This window comes from Sardina pilchardus, chromosome 24 (assembly GCF_963854185.1).
Source record: "Sardina pilchardus chromosome 24, fSarPil1.1, whole genome shotgun sequence".
NCBI classification, from domain to species: domain Eukaryota; kingdom Metazoa; phylum Chordata; class Actinopteri; order Clupeiformes; family Clupeidae; genus Sardina; species Sardina pilchardus.
In genome coordinates, this window is record NC_085017.1 from 2,615,977 (window position 1) to 2,633,476 (window position 17,500).

The 17,500-nt window shown below is 45.4% G+C and overlaps 1 protein-coding gene across 1 annotated transcript in view; it reads right to left on the minus strand.

The window, feature by feature from the left end:
- Positions 1–17,500, minus strand: part of ptprua (protein tyrosine phosphatase receptor type Ua) — a 222,329-nt gene that overhangs the window by 13,031 nt on the left and 191,798 nt on the right. The window contains exons 20-26 of the mRNA XM_062528958.1: positions 13,854–13,871; positions 11,131–11,167; positions 6,548–6,645; positions 5,576–5,692; positions 4,643–4,797; positions 4,000–4,135; positions 2,533–2,682 (exon numbers count right to left, since the gene is read on the minus strand). Coding sequence (XP_062384942.1) covers positions 2,533–2,682; positions 4,000–4,135; positions 4,643–4,797; positions 5,576–5,692; positions 6,548–6,645; positions 11,131–11,167; positions 13,854–13,871 — 711 coding nt within the window. The remainder of the gene's footprint in view (positions 1–2,532; positions 2,683–3,999; positions 4,136–4,642; positions 4,798–5,575; positions 5,693–6,547; positions 6,646–11,130; positions 11,168–13,853; positions 13,872–17,500) is intronic.

Consider the following 17,500-nt stretch of genomic DNA (forward strand, 5'->3'; position numbering starts at 1 on the left):
CCCAAGCCATGGTAACATTGGTTTTCCGACGTAGAAACACATTTAGCATCACTCGGAAAAACTGCGAGAGAGCGTTCACGGTGAGGGGGAAGACTTTCTCCGATGACCTCTGATAAATGGCCGACCTTAAACAGCGAAACTCAGTGAAAATGGTCCGAGAATGATCAGATTAGATTCACATACGTCCTCCTGTGCCAATTCCCAGTTAGACTCCACTGTACAAATGAAGCTTTCCAATTATGTCAAGATTGTCCTCCAGATTACGCCCTGGCTATGCGATAGCTCCGTAATCTACCCAATCCAGCCCCGACTAAGTAGAAATTGCCTAGGTGGGATGTGGATCATACGAGGTCATTAACTATGGCCGGCCAGAAGCAAAGGGAGAAAGTTAACTGGACCCAGAGGATACAGCTCATTAAGATAGCATTAGCAGGAGGAGCGATGGGCATTGACTTTCGGTACAGAGACCTGCCCAAGGCCTGACATTAACACCAGCACTCTTGCGGCAGGATGTTGGCCAACATTGGTGAGGAGCATAGAATGCTATTACTTGGCTGCAACATTAGGCTACAGCTTTTGAATTAGTATGTGGGGGCATCTTTTTTAAGCATTTCTATGCTAATAGCATCAAATCTTAATCTCATTGCATTTAATCCTAGCAATTAAGCGCTAGGCGGTAGCCTACTGTATGTCATGTACTCATAGTGCACTACTTAACTAGCAACCTTAGTGATGGTTGAAATGTAGACAATTTCCAGCACTATTCAAAACTGCTGTTGGTCAAGGCAATACTGTAGGTCATTTTTGGGGGAAAGAAGGCAAACTGCTGATGGGCAGCAACGCTTGAAAGGAAGCCTCCTCCTGGCAAGCTGTCCTTCTAAAGAACTCAAGGCCTCCGTACCTGTTAGGATTCCGATTTAGAGCTCTCACATCCTGCCCCTATTCCCCCCCGCCCTCTCACTAGCACCACCACTGCAGAAACTAGCCTTTAAGAGACTCAACTGCTGTTTCTAAAAACAATTCGCTTCCATCTAAAGGGAAGAGCACTCGGAACAGAATTGATTCGAAATGTCCTCACTTTGCCCTGCGTTGCATTGTTACGCCACTCTCAGCTCTAAGAGTATTTTTTACCTTCAAGCCAAAACAGAGTGTCTGGACTCAGAAGGAACTTGTCCTCCCTTGAGTGTGGTTTGTGAATGAGCATTTCTCCTGAACTAGAAGGTAAAGTCTGTTCCAGGAGTGTGATATCGGCTGTTATTTTACGGCTAAAATGTGCTTGAATTAGCAAATATCAAATGAATATATGCACCGTCAATGAATGCTGATTAAGGTGTGAAAAAAACGGTCTGGCACGTGAACATGGCAAACATAGTACTTTAGTACTTTACCCTTTGTTATTAACAGAATGCTCATTATTCATTTTGTTTGTTAATGGCATTGCTATGATATGAATAATGTGCATAGCTATCATATTGCGGAGAACCCAAATTAAGCATGACAAAACAAGAAATGAGTATGAGTATGGTCAGCCTTTTTATTACTGTGAACTTACAATTACACCATGGCATTGCACTAAATAAGCACACCTTCACTTTTTCCACCCATGCTTTTTGTGTTCAAGGGCCTCATTATAGCCTGGTTCTCTCTGTAGTCTCACGCCTTTGCTCTCTGCTGAGGGGGCTAGCTGTAATGTGGTACCCTCTCTGTCTTCTGTTCCTCTGATCTCTGCATTTAGAGGGAATTAGACTGTGCGCTCTCTTTTACCTATGGGCCTCTGCTCTGCCGAGGATAGCTGCAGTGTGGCACTCTGTCTTCAGCTCTTGCTCCCTGTGTGTGGAGGTGTATTTGCTAGCGTGTGGTGCTCCTTTGGTAGTTGTAGTATGCAACCTTCCCCTGGTTTTGGACCTCTGCTCTTAGCACATTGAGGGCATTACACAGTGCGCTTTCTTTCATATTCAGCATCTGCTTTGTTGAGTAGTGGTACTCTCTCTTTAGCTTTTGGCCTTTTGCTCTCTCTCTCTCTCTCTCTCTCTCTCTCTCTCTCTCTCTCTCTCTCTCTCTCTCTATCTCTCTCTCTCCCCTCTCTCTATCCCTATCTTTCTCTCTCTGTGGAGGTCAGCATATGCTAGTTTTGGTACTCTGCTTTGGTCCTCTACTCTCTGTATGGATGTGTGTTAGCTAGCATATGCTAACTTTAGGCACTCTCTAGCTTTTGGCCCTCTGCTCTCTCTCTCTGTGGAGGTGAATTAGTTAGCATATGTCTGCTGTAGGCACTCTCTTTAGCTTTTGGCCCTCTGCTCTCTCTCTCTCTATCTCTCTCTCTCTATCTCTCTGTGGAGGCGTTAGTTAGCATATGCTAGCTGTAGGCACCCTCTTTAGCTTTTGGCCCTCTGCTCTCACTCTCTCTCTCTATCTGTGTGTGTGTGTGTGTGTGGAGGAGTTAGCATATGCTAGCTGCTAGTGGGGTAACAGCTGTTAGCTGTTGGCCCTCTGTTCTCTGTGTGTTGAGGTATGTTAGCATGTGGTTCTCACCTGGTACTCCTCGCGCAGCTGGGACGTGTTGCTCTGCGTGTCCACCCGCAGCATGTCCTTGTAGGTGAGGGCAAACTCGCTGACCGGGATGGCCGTCTCCCCACACAGGCACGCCTCCAGAATGGCCTCATGGATGAACACATACTGCTCCTGTGGAACGGACACACACACACACACACACAGACACACACACACACCAGCAGGAGGCAATCAAATCATATTCATGTTTACACAGTTATCAGCCACTAGCAGCAGTAAGCAGAACAGTGAGGGCATAAATATTATCATACTGCGTGGGCACTGATGACTGATTTCATCGCTTTGGCAGGTGGCATTACTCTTGATAAGAGGAGAGAGACAGACACATTGAATGATGAGAGATGCTACTGATGACCAAAAAACTGCCATACAGTACATACAGTATACATTCCTTTAAATAGAGAGATTGCTGCTATGCCTCAAGAGTTGGTACAGTGACTAACACGACTAAACAGCAATCCTACAGACTAGAGTGACAGTTATTGTGGAAGCACTGAACACCTTTGAATTGTTAGTAAAAGTAAAAAGGCAAGAGCTGTCATATCCCCTGGTGTGTGGTTGTGATAACTACATCATATTATTAACAGACATGGTGATAAGCAACTGTGTCTGTTCGGATATCAGCACATCTCAGTGTCTCAAGAATAACTAATAAAAGATGACACCTGCCGGAACCAAAACTCACTTTTTAAACATGAGATTGAATCAAATGAATTAAAGAAACACACACACACACACACACACACACACACACAAAACGGATATAAAAAGCAGTCCCTCTACCTCAACGTCTGTCATTTGTTTCTTATTCAAATATAGAATATGAGACATTTGATATGAAGTCCCCACATAAAATGCAGCAAGAGCAAAGAGCAATAGCCAACACATGAAAAGCGCCGCTATCACTTAAGCCCTCGTAGACTATCGGCTGCTGATAATCCTTCAAGGTGTCTCTGTCACTAAGCGATATCAAGCATAGGCTGATATTTCAATCACACGCTCAGTCTCCCCCTCTCTTGGCCCCTGTGAGACAGACAGAATGACGTCCTCAAAGACTATGCGCTCACGTCCCTGTGTCAGCCACTGCCACTGGCAAGGGAGAATGACGAGCACTACTGAGCACGAAGAATGTGGGAGAATGAGAACACTCTTGACAATGATGAGGTTCCATGAAGTCTTTGTCTGGAAACTCGAGTTTTATTGTAAAAGCAAAGACCTTTATTGTCATGCCTCTATGTTTTCTCTCTCTCTCTCTCTCTCTCTCTCTCTCTCTCTCTCCCTCTCTCATTATAATGCAAAGAGGACCAAGTGCCTTTAAATTCTCAGTTTCTCAGTCTTGTCATCATTTCTCATTGTCTCACCTCTCTCTCTGTCTCTCTCTCTGTCTCTCTCTCTCTCTCTGCCCCACTCATTCTCTCTCTATCTTACCTCTGTCTGGATCATGTTGATCCGTCGGGAGCAGAGGGTCTTCACACAGTTGTAGATGTCCACTACGCCTTCGCACTCCGCCATGTCCAGCATCACGTCCAGCACTATGTAGCAGCCTGTCCGGCCAGCCCCCATACTGACACAGCAAAGGCGTGAAAGGTCAAAGGTCAAATATGAGAGAACGTACTTTAACCTCATGACCTGCATCTGACAGAAAGCGTATGTACTGTACAGTATTCAATAACCTCCAGAAAGGTAAAATGTCAAAGGTCAAATAAGTGAGTGACAGGTTTTTACAGTAGGTCAGTATTTCCCATATCAATAATTCAGGCAGTAGAAGAAGCAACCGTATGAATCCGTGCCCAATTGAAAAATAAAACCAGAGCCCAGTGTCTAAAGCCATTTCAGCAGAGTTCAACGAATCAGAATAACAGAACAGTTTTGAGCAAAGAGTTATGTATTTTTGAAATGATACTAACTTATGCCACAATTCTTCATAGCTTGGAGGTATTTTTGCCATATGCCTTTTCTCAACATGAAGCCTGTCAATGCCAATGTGCAGAATGGGGTCTGTGGGAGTGACAAACTGACACAAACACACAGAGGTGTGTGTGTGTGTGTGTGTGTGTGGGGTGAGGCTCACCTGCAGTGCACCACCACGGGGCCTGCGTCGGGCGGAGTGGAGGCCTTGACGCGGCGCAGGAAGGCCAGCAGGCCGGTGGCATGGTAGGGCACGCCGTGCTCCGGCCACGACGTGAAGTGGAACTGGCACACCTCGTGCTTGGCAGGGTAGCCCCGCTGTGACCACAAACACACAAATAGAAGGCGCTGGAATGAGTCGCCAAGAGTAGTTTAGGAAATGGATTGTGTCCTAATGTTGGAAAATGTCTCCTTGTGTTTTTGATACGATACATTTTATGTTGTGTTACTTTCTAACACGCATCTTACACATTCAATAAACTGATGACCACAAAAAAGAAAACAAAAGTTTAAAACCACTTGGTTCTCAATACTGATGTAAAGTTTTTGCCTGAAATTGCACCGCACCTGCTTTAGAGGTCCCTGCTCCCACCTAAATGGGCCTATAATCAAATATTTGACCTCTTTGGAAACAATCAGAATAACCGTGTAATGTAATGACACATACTGTAGTTACAGAGGCTAGAATATTGTTGTTTTCTTTCTGCTAGATTACAAGCATCAAGCAGTCAAACAGCTACAGCACTACACTCTGGGGGCATGAACATGAGGGCTCATCAACATGCCCAGAGTGTATCAGTGTAGCTGTCGAGAAGCTCTAACTGTTGGCGGCAGCAACTTGAGCGAGTGTCTTCCCAACACTCAAGAAATGGACATCTATGTGAACACTCGCAGGCTTTCTCCTTCAACAGACAAGTCACTTGAAAATGTCTTTGGTTTTAACAGCCACTCGACTTGGTGAAATAAATTTGAAAGACCTCATTTGTGACAGATGTAGCCATAAAAAAGACAAGTGACAATTAAACAGCGCAACAGTGGTGACAGTGTGACAGAGGTGACGTGGTGACGTAGTGACAGGGTTGACATGCTCTCTCACCCGCTCCATGGCGAAGGTGCGAACGGTGTACTCGGCAAGTGTCTCCGTCTTCAGCAGAGTGATCTTGATGTCTCCGTACAGCTCACTGTCATCTGGCCAGTACTTACAGCATTTCATCTGTGTGTGAGACAATGCATAATCAACAGAGAAGTTAAACACACACACACACACACACACACACACACACACACACACACACACACACACTCATACACAAAAACTCAAGTGGTCACAGCAGCTTCAGATTTTGAACACATTAGAGGCAACTCAGTGACAGTATTTGTACCTCTATAATTAGTCTGTGACATTGGTGACAAGACAGATAGAGGATGTTAACTGTGCTGCATATTCACGGTATGATATTGATATATTATAGTCTCTATATGAAGAATATTTTATATTTATGTCATTAGCAGAATGCTAAAAAAACCCCTCTATTTTTGTTTTGGCCTTCAGTCCTGTGCAACTGATAAAGGATTCATGATTCAAGGTTCAGGATGGACACAACAGACAGACATTTCTGACAGAAACCATTCAGCACCACCTGCTCCGGAGGGAGCGGCCTAGATGTTTATGAAAGTCCACACACCGATGCACACTTTTCAATATCATTCCTGAAATCTGCAATCGATATGGCCAGTTCAAGGAGACAAGGTTCATCTAATATTTAGGTCTATAGAGTATATGCCTCTTTGATTAAATGTGTTGCCTCAAAATACCCAGTCTTGCGGTTCAGTGTTGAAAGTCTCTAACCAACACTTTCCTACAAGACGTCAGCAAAACTTAACACCTCATAATTCTTGATAATGGCCGGGAGGTAATATATCTTGAGCTTCATTAATGGTTAATTATCTCTGTGCTAAATTATTCACTCGCGGCATGGGCTCCAGATTCTGGAGCCGAGAGGCCAGGCGACCAGACGGGCTGCCCAGGGACAGAGGCAGGAGCTGGGGCAGAGAAGGAGCCACTTACCCTCCCGACCTCCACCAGCTTGGTGATCATGACGATGCTGAAGCAGTTCTCCTGCCAAACCATCCTCCAGAAGTCATAGATCATGTCCTGCTTAGGGCCTGTGTGGACAGGAGAGGAGAGAGGGATGACAGAGAGAACAAAAGAGAGAAAATAAAGGAGGAGAGGAGAGGGCGAGAGTGATAGGACAGACAAGAGGAAAAGAAAAGGAGTATAGGAGAGAAAAGAAGGAGAAGAGAGAAAGGATATATCGGAAGGAGGACAGTTAGGGAAAGGATGAAGAGTGGAGAGAGAGTGAGAGAGAAAGACAGAGGGAGAGGTGCCATGGTAAGTCATTCTGCGTCAGCAACTCTAGGCATTTAAGCTAGCTTGGAACGGCATTACAGTCTTCCTCTGCAAACTGCAGGGCTTTCTACTCAACGCCGACAGGCTGCAGGGAAAGCTTTTGTCATGCGCACACACACACACACACATGAACACACATCGGAAATAATCACACATCACCAGAACATGTAAGACACACAAGCACTCTCTCTCACACGCACACTAGCACACACACACACACACACACACACACACAGACACAGACACACACAGACACACACAGACACACACACACCCTCCGGGAGGTTTAAGGCAGTCCCAATGATTACAATATTCTGAGCTCAGGATATTGCCCTGTGCTCTCATGTTCGACACTGTGTTCTTATAATGAGCTGCTGCACAGAACAGCTCGGCACCTTGGGATATGCTGTCCGCAGGACAACTGGGCGTACTCATGTGATTCACAGTGCATGAATACCAGACTACGGTCAATGAAAGGCCATGTTAATTTGCTACAGCATGTGATATTGGTGGAACAGAGGCCTTTCATACTGTAATCTCTATTATTCACACTCTGACATTAACTTATTCTGTGAAAATATGTGTTAATAATGTGTTACAATGTTCTGCCATGCTAGAGTGTGCAAAGGTGCTACTTTGAGGATCAAACTGAAAGAAGACCATGCGCACACGTGCGAGTACTGATTTCAAACCTTTCATTCGCATTTTGCTCCTAAAATGAATCCACACCAAGTGGATCAAAGTGTAGTAGCCTACAATTCGCGCAACTGTATACAAATTTCAGAGATGACCACTCTTACGCACCTGGCTAGACACTCGCTTTCAGCATCAACCTCGCGCTCTCACACACACGTAAGAAATGTCACTCCAAAACCATTCTTCTTTTTCTTCAATCTGTTCATTATCACTTGGTGACTAGGCTATGTAGCAATACCGGTGAAACGGTAAACCATGATGAAACTGTTGACTATAACAATTACCGTGTTCATTTCAAATATTATTATTATCACGGTTGATAGGCTTAACACCGTGTGGAAACCGTGCGTTAATTCCTCCCAGTTTCACCCGAGCCTGTATTTGACATAGGCCTGGTAGACTTCTATGAAACAAAAATGGTATCCTACTGATTCTGTTGTCTACATGATGTATTTAACCACATTTTCATCGCAAATGTGCACTGTATATAGCCACTCTGCGTCTTTTTATGGCTACGTTCACATTAAATCCATTCCACTAACGTTATCAGGAGAATACCGTAACGTTTTATTTTGAGCACTGGTTGTCACTCATTGGATTTAACAGATATAGGCTACCAAACTCCAAGACAAGTCATGGCAGAGTAAGTTAAGCACCCAGCCAATTAAACATGACCAAGGAAAAAGTGAACGGACAACTCACAATGCCATGCCACGGTAGGATACCTAAATCATTGAAGTTAACATTGCTGGACACTCATCTTTTCTATTACACCGGAAATATTTGTCTTTACCGTTGTTAGTTTTTTGAACATTCATGTTATTTAATGAAAACATGTATCCTTGAACTATGCATGACTATTTTCCTAATCCTAAAAAATAAAACCTAATTATGTTCACGTAGGCTACGGTACTTCTTAAAGTGACAGGCACTCAATTAGACCTACACACCACCCCTGTAATATCATTAAAGACAAGTGTAATCAATATGAAGTATTCAAATTACTTTGAATTTTAAGCTGTAAGTATTATGCAGATCCTATAATGCTATGAATTGTTAACAAAACATAAAAATTCTGAATTCAAAATATGAAATAGAAACCAGACAAGCCATTTTCTGTGTGTATGGAGGGTTTGAGCAGAGACTAGGATTGCCACTGCTGTGAATGATCTGTATCCGGCAATAAGGTTTTCAATGAAATTTCATAGTGCTCCTAATTTTTTTTCTGTGCTCCTAATTGTTTTCATTTAGGAGCACCTATGCTCCTGGTGAAAAAGCTAAGCGCACAGCCCTGCCTAAGGAGTAACAGACTATGTGTGTGTGTGTGTGTGTGTGTGTGTGTGTGTCAGAGAGTGAAAGAGAGAGGAGGATTGGCTGTGTGTGTGTGTTTTGTATGGGTGTCTGTACATGTGTGAGGAGAGATCGGGGCTTCGATGGCCAGGTCTAGCATGGCGCGTGATTTCATCTTTTAATCTGACACGTTGGCCTCACCTGGCCTGGACCGTCTGCCTTTTGCCCCCTATGGCTAGAGGACTGGAACCTGACTTTACTGAGAGGGCAGTCAAGAGGCTGGGGTGGGTGAGTCTGTGTGTGTCTGTCTCTGTGTGTGTGTGTGTGTGTGTGTCTCTGTGTGTGTGTGTGTGTGTGTGTGTGTGTGTGTGTGTGTGTGTGTGTGTGTGTCTGGTGGGGAGATAGGCTGTCTGGACAATCATCCTTGCTCAGGCATGCCTGTCGCGTAACCCTCCACCCCACCACCACTCACACATGCACACACCAACTATCACACACACACACACACAAACACACACACACACACACACACACACACACACACACACACACACACACACACACACACACACACACACACACACACACACACACACACACACACACACACACACACACACACACACACACACACACAGCATCTCCACAGCTCTCCCCTTCATAATTAAGCATCAGTGTTATTTTCTATATTTAATGCGTGAGACGTGGGGGCGCTGAGGGCTCTCGACTGTCAGGAGAGCGACAGAGGAAGACAAACAGAGACAGACAGACCAAAATCATATATATATATATATATATATATATATATATACAGACAGAGAGAGAATGAGGGCCAATAGAGCACTGGGAAATGTGACAGAAGGAAAGATAGAGACCAGAGAGAGAGAGAGAGAGAGAAATAGTTAAAGAGCAAATAAGAGCAAAATAGATTATAGAGAAATAGAGAGAGAAAGAAACGGAATGAGAGATAAACAGAAGGACAGAGAGGGAGAGATGACAGACAGAGAAAGACAGGACGAGAGAGAGAGAAGTAAAGGAAGAGAAGGCAGACAGACAGATGGAGAGATACAGACAGAAGGCGCCAGAGGACGGAGCATCTGTATGCGTTGCCCTGTGCTGTTGCAGCACACAATGAAGCCCAGAGTCTAGAAGGCCGCCAGAGAGAACAGAGGGAGAGAGAGAACAGAGAGAGAGAGAGAACAGAGTGAGAGAACAGAGAGAGGGAGAGAGAGAGAGGTGGAGAGAGAGAGAGACAGGGAGGTGGCTCACAGAGAACTGGGAGAGGCTTCTTGGGATCCATACACATATACTTTACTACTGTACTACACTGTATGCCCACGTACAGCCTAGCATACAGACATACGTGTGTGTGTGTGTGTGTAGATTGAGTGTGTGCATGTGTGTGTGTGTGTGTGTGTGTGTGTGTGTGCATAGAAGTAAAGTGTGCTCTAGAATCCCTTCTAAGGCAGTAAGGCATGATAGGGGAGGGAATCTCCAAACAAACAAACAGCAACAGGACCACACACACAGAAGGAACTAATAGGAAGAAGGGATGATTCCCCAGAAGATGAGCAACAGAGATTAAGAAGAACAACAACGATGGAGCGGGGGAGCGGGGGACGGAGGGAGAGAGGATGGGATGGCGGAGGAGGTGGGGTGGGTGGAGGGGGTTCTCAGTTCTCAATCCCATGGGACCGACAGATTAAACACCAATAAGAGTGTTTGTTCATGAATTATTTATTCCCCCTCGTTAGACAACACGGCCGCCGAGGATGAGAGGAGATGTACGGATCAAATCGACTTGCTCACGCTCAGAATAACTCACACACAAAGCAACACACACATGCACACACACGTATATTTACACACAAAAAATTGAAAACACACACACACACACACACAAACTATCCTTTAAACAAGATGAATAACTCCCCACATGTCTGCACACACACACAGACATAAATATACATTTAAACTGGAACACACTTACATGAATAAAGCATTCATATTTCCTATGACTGCATATGTGCCTACCATTTCAAGGAAGACAGATGCCTACAAGAGTGCCTGCAAATATGCTCACACACACACACACACACACTCACACTCTCACACACACACACACACACACACACACACACACACACACACACACACACACACACACACACACACACACACACACACACACACACACACACACACACACACACACACACACCTGTCTTTCACAATACGGAGCAGTGATCACTCACCTTGAGTGGCGATGTAGTGGTTGGACCTTTGATAGCCCTAAAAAAAGAAGAGAGAGAGAAAGAGGACACAAACTTGAGTTTCAATGCAACAACAAAAAAGCACAACCAACCGAGGTCACCCAGCCTTCACCTTCTACCACTTGTGTGCTTGACTACCACGCAGTTAATCAAAGCAACTGCCTTTCACTTCTCACTCCCCCCCCCCACACACACATACACACACACACACACACACACAATTCAGTCAGCTTCTTATCAGAGAGTTTTCATTTCAACATGCTAGGCTACCTCTACTCCTCCGCCACAGACATTATTCAACAACAATCGCTATTACAAATGAATGTGCGCTTGATCAGATAAGCGATTACAGGGGGATTTGAGCTGACGCGCAGCAAACTGCATAACACATCGGGCTGCTGCACACCTACTCCATTCCTCTCCCATGCAGCCCAGCCATCCAGGTCCATTTGTTAACGGGCCTAACAGCTTGCTACGCTGTGCTGGAGGGAGATGACAGGGGGAACAGATTTCTGTCTAATAATCTGCACGTGACAACATGGATGATTGAGACTCCCACAGGTTTTTATTTGTTGCCTTTGTTATTTGGTTGATACTTCTTTATTTTTTTTCTCTGTGTTTCTGTCTTTTTTTCTCCCTCCATGCCGACACCAATGCTCTCTCTTTCATTCACTTTTACTGATTACGCTTGGTGCCTACCTGTCTACCTGTCTTCCTGTCTACCCCCCCCCCCCCCCAGCATGATTTGAACCCCAGAACTCCTCAAGAAGCATGTGATACTTTTGCTACTCCACACACTTCCTAGCCCCAAAACAACATCACAATGAAAAGCACCAATGGAGAGTCACGTGAGGGATCTGCCATGCCACACAGCAGGGGGGTGAAAATGGATGACGCCCAGCATGCAAGAGTGCAGTGACCCTCCCCTCCTACCCCCACTTTCCCACAATCCTTTGCTGCAGTGCTCCCTTGGGCCGCGCACTTGCTGCCCTACTGCAGTGAGCACCAGCTATCGCCAAGGCAACAAAGCTCCCACACTGAAGTCCAGTCAGCAAGAGAGTTTCTCTCTCAAACACAGACACAATGTGTTTGTTTTGAGTCACTGATGTACTTTGTATATCACTTTGTCATGTATTTACTGTAATATACATCAGAATTATGCTTGCGTTTACCACCGGCAGTTATGTAAACACCAGTCATTTCTATTTCTTCCCAAACAGAGCTGAGATGTTTACCCTCAGCCAGTTTAGCACATGGAGGCCGTGGTTTGTTTTCCATGTTGATGGAAGACTTGAGAAAGGTGGACGTGAACAGGAAGGACTGAACAGAGGGCAGCTGAGTTGGATAGAGAGAGAGAGAGCGAAAGAGAGAGAGAGAGAGAGAGAGAGCGCCAGAGAGAGAGAGAGAGAGCAAGAGAGAGATCGAAAGAGAGTGAGAGGGAGAGAGAGAGCGACAGAGGCAGAGAGCGATAAAGAGAAAGAGAAGAGAAGAGGCCAAGGGAGAGGCAGGGTCCATGGGGACAGGCAGCCGTCAGATGATGGTGCCACAAAATAACACAATAACACTGAGAAAATCACCTTGTGTGTCAGTGTGTGTGTGTGTCTGTGTGTCTGTGCGTGTGTGTGTGTGTGTGTGTGTGTGTGTGTGTGTGTGTGTGTGTGTGTGTGTGTGTGTGTGTGGAGAGAGAGAGAGACTGAACTAACAGTCGACAGTCTTGCACATGCTGCGTCTGCTTCTCTATCTAGATCTTTCTCTTGGCGACTTTCTTTTTCATCATCTCCTCTTAACTTTGCTCTCTCCCTCCCCCTTTCCGTCTTCCTCCCTCTCTCTCTCCTTCCTCTGCCTCTCCTTCCTATTTACACCTTCCATTCCTCCCTTCTATTCACACCCTCCTCTTCAACTCCTCCACATCTCTCTCGCCTTGCCTTTCTCTTTCTCCCAAGTATTCTCATCTACCCTTCCTCTTCATCTCATCATCTCTCCCTCCTTCTCTCTTTCTGCCTGCATCCCTCCATCCCTCTCTCGCTCTCATTCTGTTTCTACCCATCCTTACTCTTCATCTCTCTTCCTACTTTTCCTTCTCTCTGCATTAACATGTCAATGCTTGCTCTCCCCCCTCCCTCCATCTCTCCTTCCTCTTCCTCTCCGTCTGCCCTACAGTAACATGCCTCTACCTCTCCCCTTCTTCACTGCTCCCCCTCTCTTTACCTTCCTCTTTCTTTCTCTCTTCCTCCTCTTCTTCCCCCTGCATTTCTGTGGCCTGCGGTAACATGCCTGTGTTGTTTAGTGTTTGTGTGTGTGTGTGTGTGTGTGTGTGTGGTGTGTGTGTGTGTGGTGGTGGTGGTGGAGGGAGAGGCTCCGGGTGTGCGTTGGCCCAGCCCCTGTGCCCCATCCCTGTCCTCAGCCCCGTCTCCAGGTGACTGCTCCACAGATGAAAGCCAGCGTGGGGGAGATGGGTGGGGGTTGGGAGGAGGGGGGGTTGGGGGCAACCCCAGGCAGGAGCAGGAGATATATCAAATGACAAAGGAGAGGAGGAGGAGAGGAAGAGAGAAGGAGGGAGAGAGAGAGGGAGGCAGGCACTTCATGGACAGAGAGCTGCGAAGGGAGAGGAAGAAAGGATGGCTTGGAGGGAGATGGCGGAGGAATACAAGCAAGATGAGATATGAATGTGAAGAGGAAAAGGGGGAGAAGAGAGGAGTACTTACTTCCCTGTTAATCCGAATCTAAGAGGTGCCGGAGATATGAGAAGAGACAGAGGATAGGGAGAGAGATGGAGAGAAAGAGAGAGTGATATAAGAGGAGAGGGAGAGAGAGAGAGGAGGGATGGGAAATTAACAAGAAGAAAGAAAGAAAGAAAGAAAGAAAGAAAGAAAGAAAGAAAGAAAGAAAGAAATACAGAGAAGCAAAAGTTAGAAAAGGGCAGAGACAAAAAGAGTGGAAGTGGAAAAGAAGAGAAAGAGAAGGTCGGGAGAGAAGGTTTGGGAGGTAAAGAGAGAGATGAAAAAGAGGGGGAGAGAAAGAGAGATGGAAAAGGGAAGGGGGAGAGAAAGAGAGAGGGCACATAAAGAAGCTAATTAGTGTGCTGATGAGAGGAGAACAGAGAGAAATCAGTTGACTCAGAGGACTCAAAGAGGAGGCACAGGCCACCTGCAAGTGAGAGGGGAAAACACACACACACACAAGCACGCACGCACGCACGCACGCACGCACGCACGCACGCACGCACACACACACACACACACACACACACACACACACACACACACACACACACACACACACACACATACACACACATACACACACAGGAAGTGGCACCGGCACTTTGCACCTGCTATCTGAGGACCGGAGTGGTACCTGATTGCCTGGTTTTTACATATTCAGGCTTTGAGTGTTTCTTTGAGTCAATGGTGTTAGAGAGCATTCAGTTGGCATCATCTCAAGGCCATCAAAGAGAGAGAGAGTTACAAAGTCACAAAAGGCACAAAAGTTCATGCGGTATGATATCCTAGAACTGATAATTACATTCTACATGTGTTTTTCAACCTCGGCTGAAAAGAAAATGTATGATTTAAATGTAAAGATTGTCATTGTTCAGATCAATGAACTCATCTGGGAGTAAATTCAGCACAAACTCTAAAACTGAATGTGTTGAAAACAACACATCTCTCTGTCCAGATAGGGACAGCACAATTGATGTTGTTTCCAACACATTATTTTGTAATTTGCTACACAATATGAGTTGAGATGAACACAACTTATATTGTTTTTAACATATTTGTGTCTAGATAGGGACAACACAGTGTCGTTTATTTAGAGAGTGCATCCTATTCCATATCCTTTCCCATACAGTATGTCAACCAGATATATGTAACAGTAGCAAGTGATTTGGAAGCACCTGAATGTGACCTGTTGAAGCCACAGCGGATGTGACTGAGGTCATGTGACCCACAGCGTCCATCCTGTATGGTCATTAGAGGCACAGCACGACTTGCCTATTGTGACCTTTCTGGGCCCACAATTTAACCTCGTGGGGACACCAGCTGCCTTCGCTAATGGCCTTTGGGGACAAACAGGAAACTCACATGAAAGCACTAACCGAATCTTTTTTTTTTTTTTTTTGCCCTCCCATGGTTCTCCAGTTAGAACACAGTGGGTGAATGCAGTGAATTGTATCTCAGGTGGAGGTGATTATTTCTAGAGCGAATCCAAGGTTCTATTCACTCTGAACATTAACACTGCTTCCCATGGAGAGCCAAGGCCTATTAAGACTGGCAGGCTTTCAGTAATCATTTCCTTTTTGGTTTAACACAACATTGGATGGTAATGAGTTTTTGAAGAGGACACTTAAAGTAAATGAGCTTGAACTGGTAAAAGGACTTGGCATTGATGTAGACCAGAATCCAATAGTTAAAGGAACATGTTTATTGTTTATTTAACATCTACAGTAACTTGGAGTTAGATAAAACAAACAAAAAACTATACATGCTCTTCTCTTCTCTGTGCATGTATTAACCCTTTCTGACAGCATTAGCCTGTAGCTACAGTAGCCCATAGCTAGCCTAGTGCTAAAAAGGAACTATAGGCTAACTGATCTAACCCATTTCCTTTAATATCGATCCCTCTCTTGCTAGTTAATATAATCTGTGTAATCTGTGTTGTAAAGTCATTACCACCAAACATCATCACCAAATATATTTATGAATGGGTAGAGCCGTTGACCCAACAAAGAACCATTTACATCTAGTGATTTGGAGGAGATGGCCTGAATTCTAAATACTACAACAGCTGTTGGAGAATAGCTTGGGCTATGGAGAGAAGCAGGTGTGCTTATTCAGATCAGCAGGTGTATCTTTTATCTGGAAAAATAACTGAAATAATGGCTTGTGGTTTGCATGAAAATGTGTGTATACGTATGTGTGTGTGTCAGTGTGTGTGTGAGAGAGAGAGAGAGAGAGAGAGAGAGAGAGAGAGGAAAAGGGAAAGAGAGATAGAGAGGAGAGAGAGTACACGTCAATGTGACTGTGCCTGTGTATGTGTGTGTGTGTGTGTGTGTTTATTTGTGTGTGTATGTATGTGTGTAAGGGTGGCTGAGTCCATGGATTATCGTCTGTGGTGCCAGCCAAACAGACATCCTCATCTATGAAACATGTGGAGAGGCATAGCTCTCCTTTTCGTCCTTGGACATCTTGTATTCTCTCTCTCTCTCTCTCTCTCTTTCTCTCTCCTCCCCTCCCAAAAGAGGTTGTTATGCCTGCCAAATTCCTCCCCAACAAGACTGCAATATCTCACTAACTGTTCACTTCCATTCTCCAATTTCAAGGGTAATTAATTATTAAAGACTTGAGGGTTTGTACTGTGTGAAGAGTTTTGTTTTTGTTAGCGCTGAAATGCTAACAAGGACTCGTGCTCTGAGATGTTCATGACATGTAGAATAAAACAGCTCTGGTGTCGTGTGGAAAAAAATCTTTTGGAAGTTAGCATTGCAAAGCAGCATCGGCAAGAACTGTTCAAATATTAACCAGGGACTTTAACAAGCTATTTCTAATTCAACTGGTTGTTGTAGGTGAAATCTTTCATGCATTTTATTTCATTTTATTTTGTAATTTTTTTTTTCCAAGGACGTCTCTTCCATCCGTTGCGCTGAGAAGGGGTGGGACCGTATCCAAAACCCAATGCACCAAGTGAGCTAGGAAGGGAGGAGGAGGCTTTTGTGGTGGTTTGGAGCGGAAAGTGACCTGGAGGGGGGATTAAAAAATAACCAAGGCAGTGGACTGGAGCGTGGTCTGGATTCAGACGCTCTGTTGGGGGGAGGGGGGGACTCGAGGACTTAAAAGGTGCGATCGCCGCCTGAAGCACCTTGTGTTGGTCTTGGCTCTGTGCTTAAGCAAGCATCCCTTTCCCCAGACCACTTCAGTGTAAGTTTAAGATATCTGGCAGACACTTTTGCCGAGAGCAACTTACTAAACGTATTTGAAAAAAAAAAAAATACTATATAGAGAATTAAGAAAACCGTTTCAAAGCTCCCCTCTCCTCTCCTCTCTGCTCCTCCATATAAGCGCTCCTCCTCGTCCTTCTCCCCCTCCCCTCTCGTCTGAGACACAGCAGGGAGGGACAGGGAGAACGGGTGCCATAATGGCGCCTGACCGCAAAGAAAACCTCCCCACGGGAACAAGCGTTCCCACAGCGCAGTGACCGGAGCTTCGGGGCCCAGCGAGGGGTCACCTCTCTCAGGTGGTCCCTCCCTCCCCTTCCCATGAGCCTCAGCGCTCATCCAGGTGGTGGGAGGCTTCCATCCACCAACCAGATGGGTGCGGCATACTGGGGGTGGTTGAAGTGAGGTTCCCCCCTT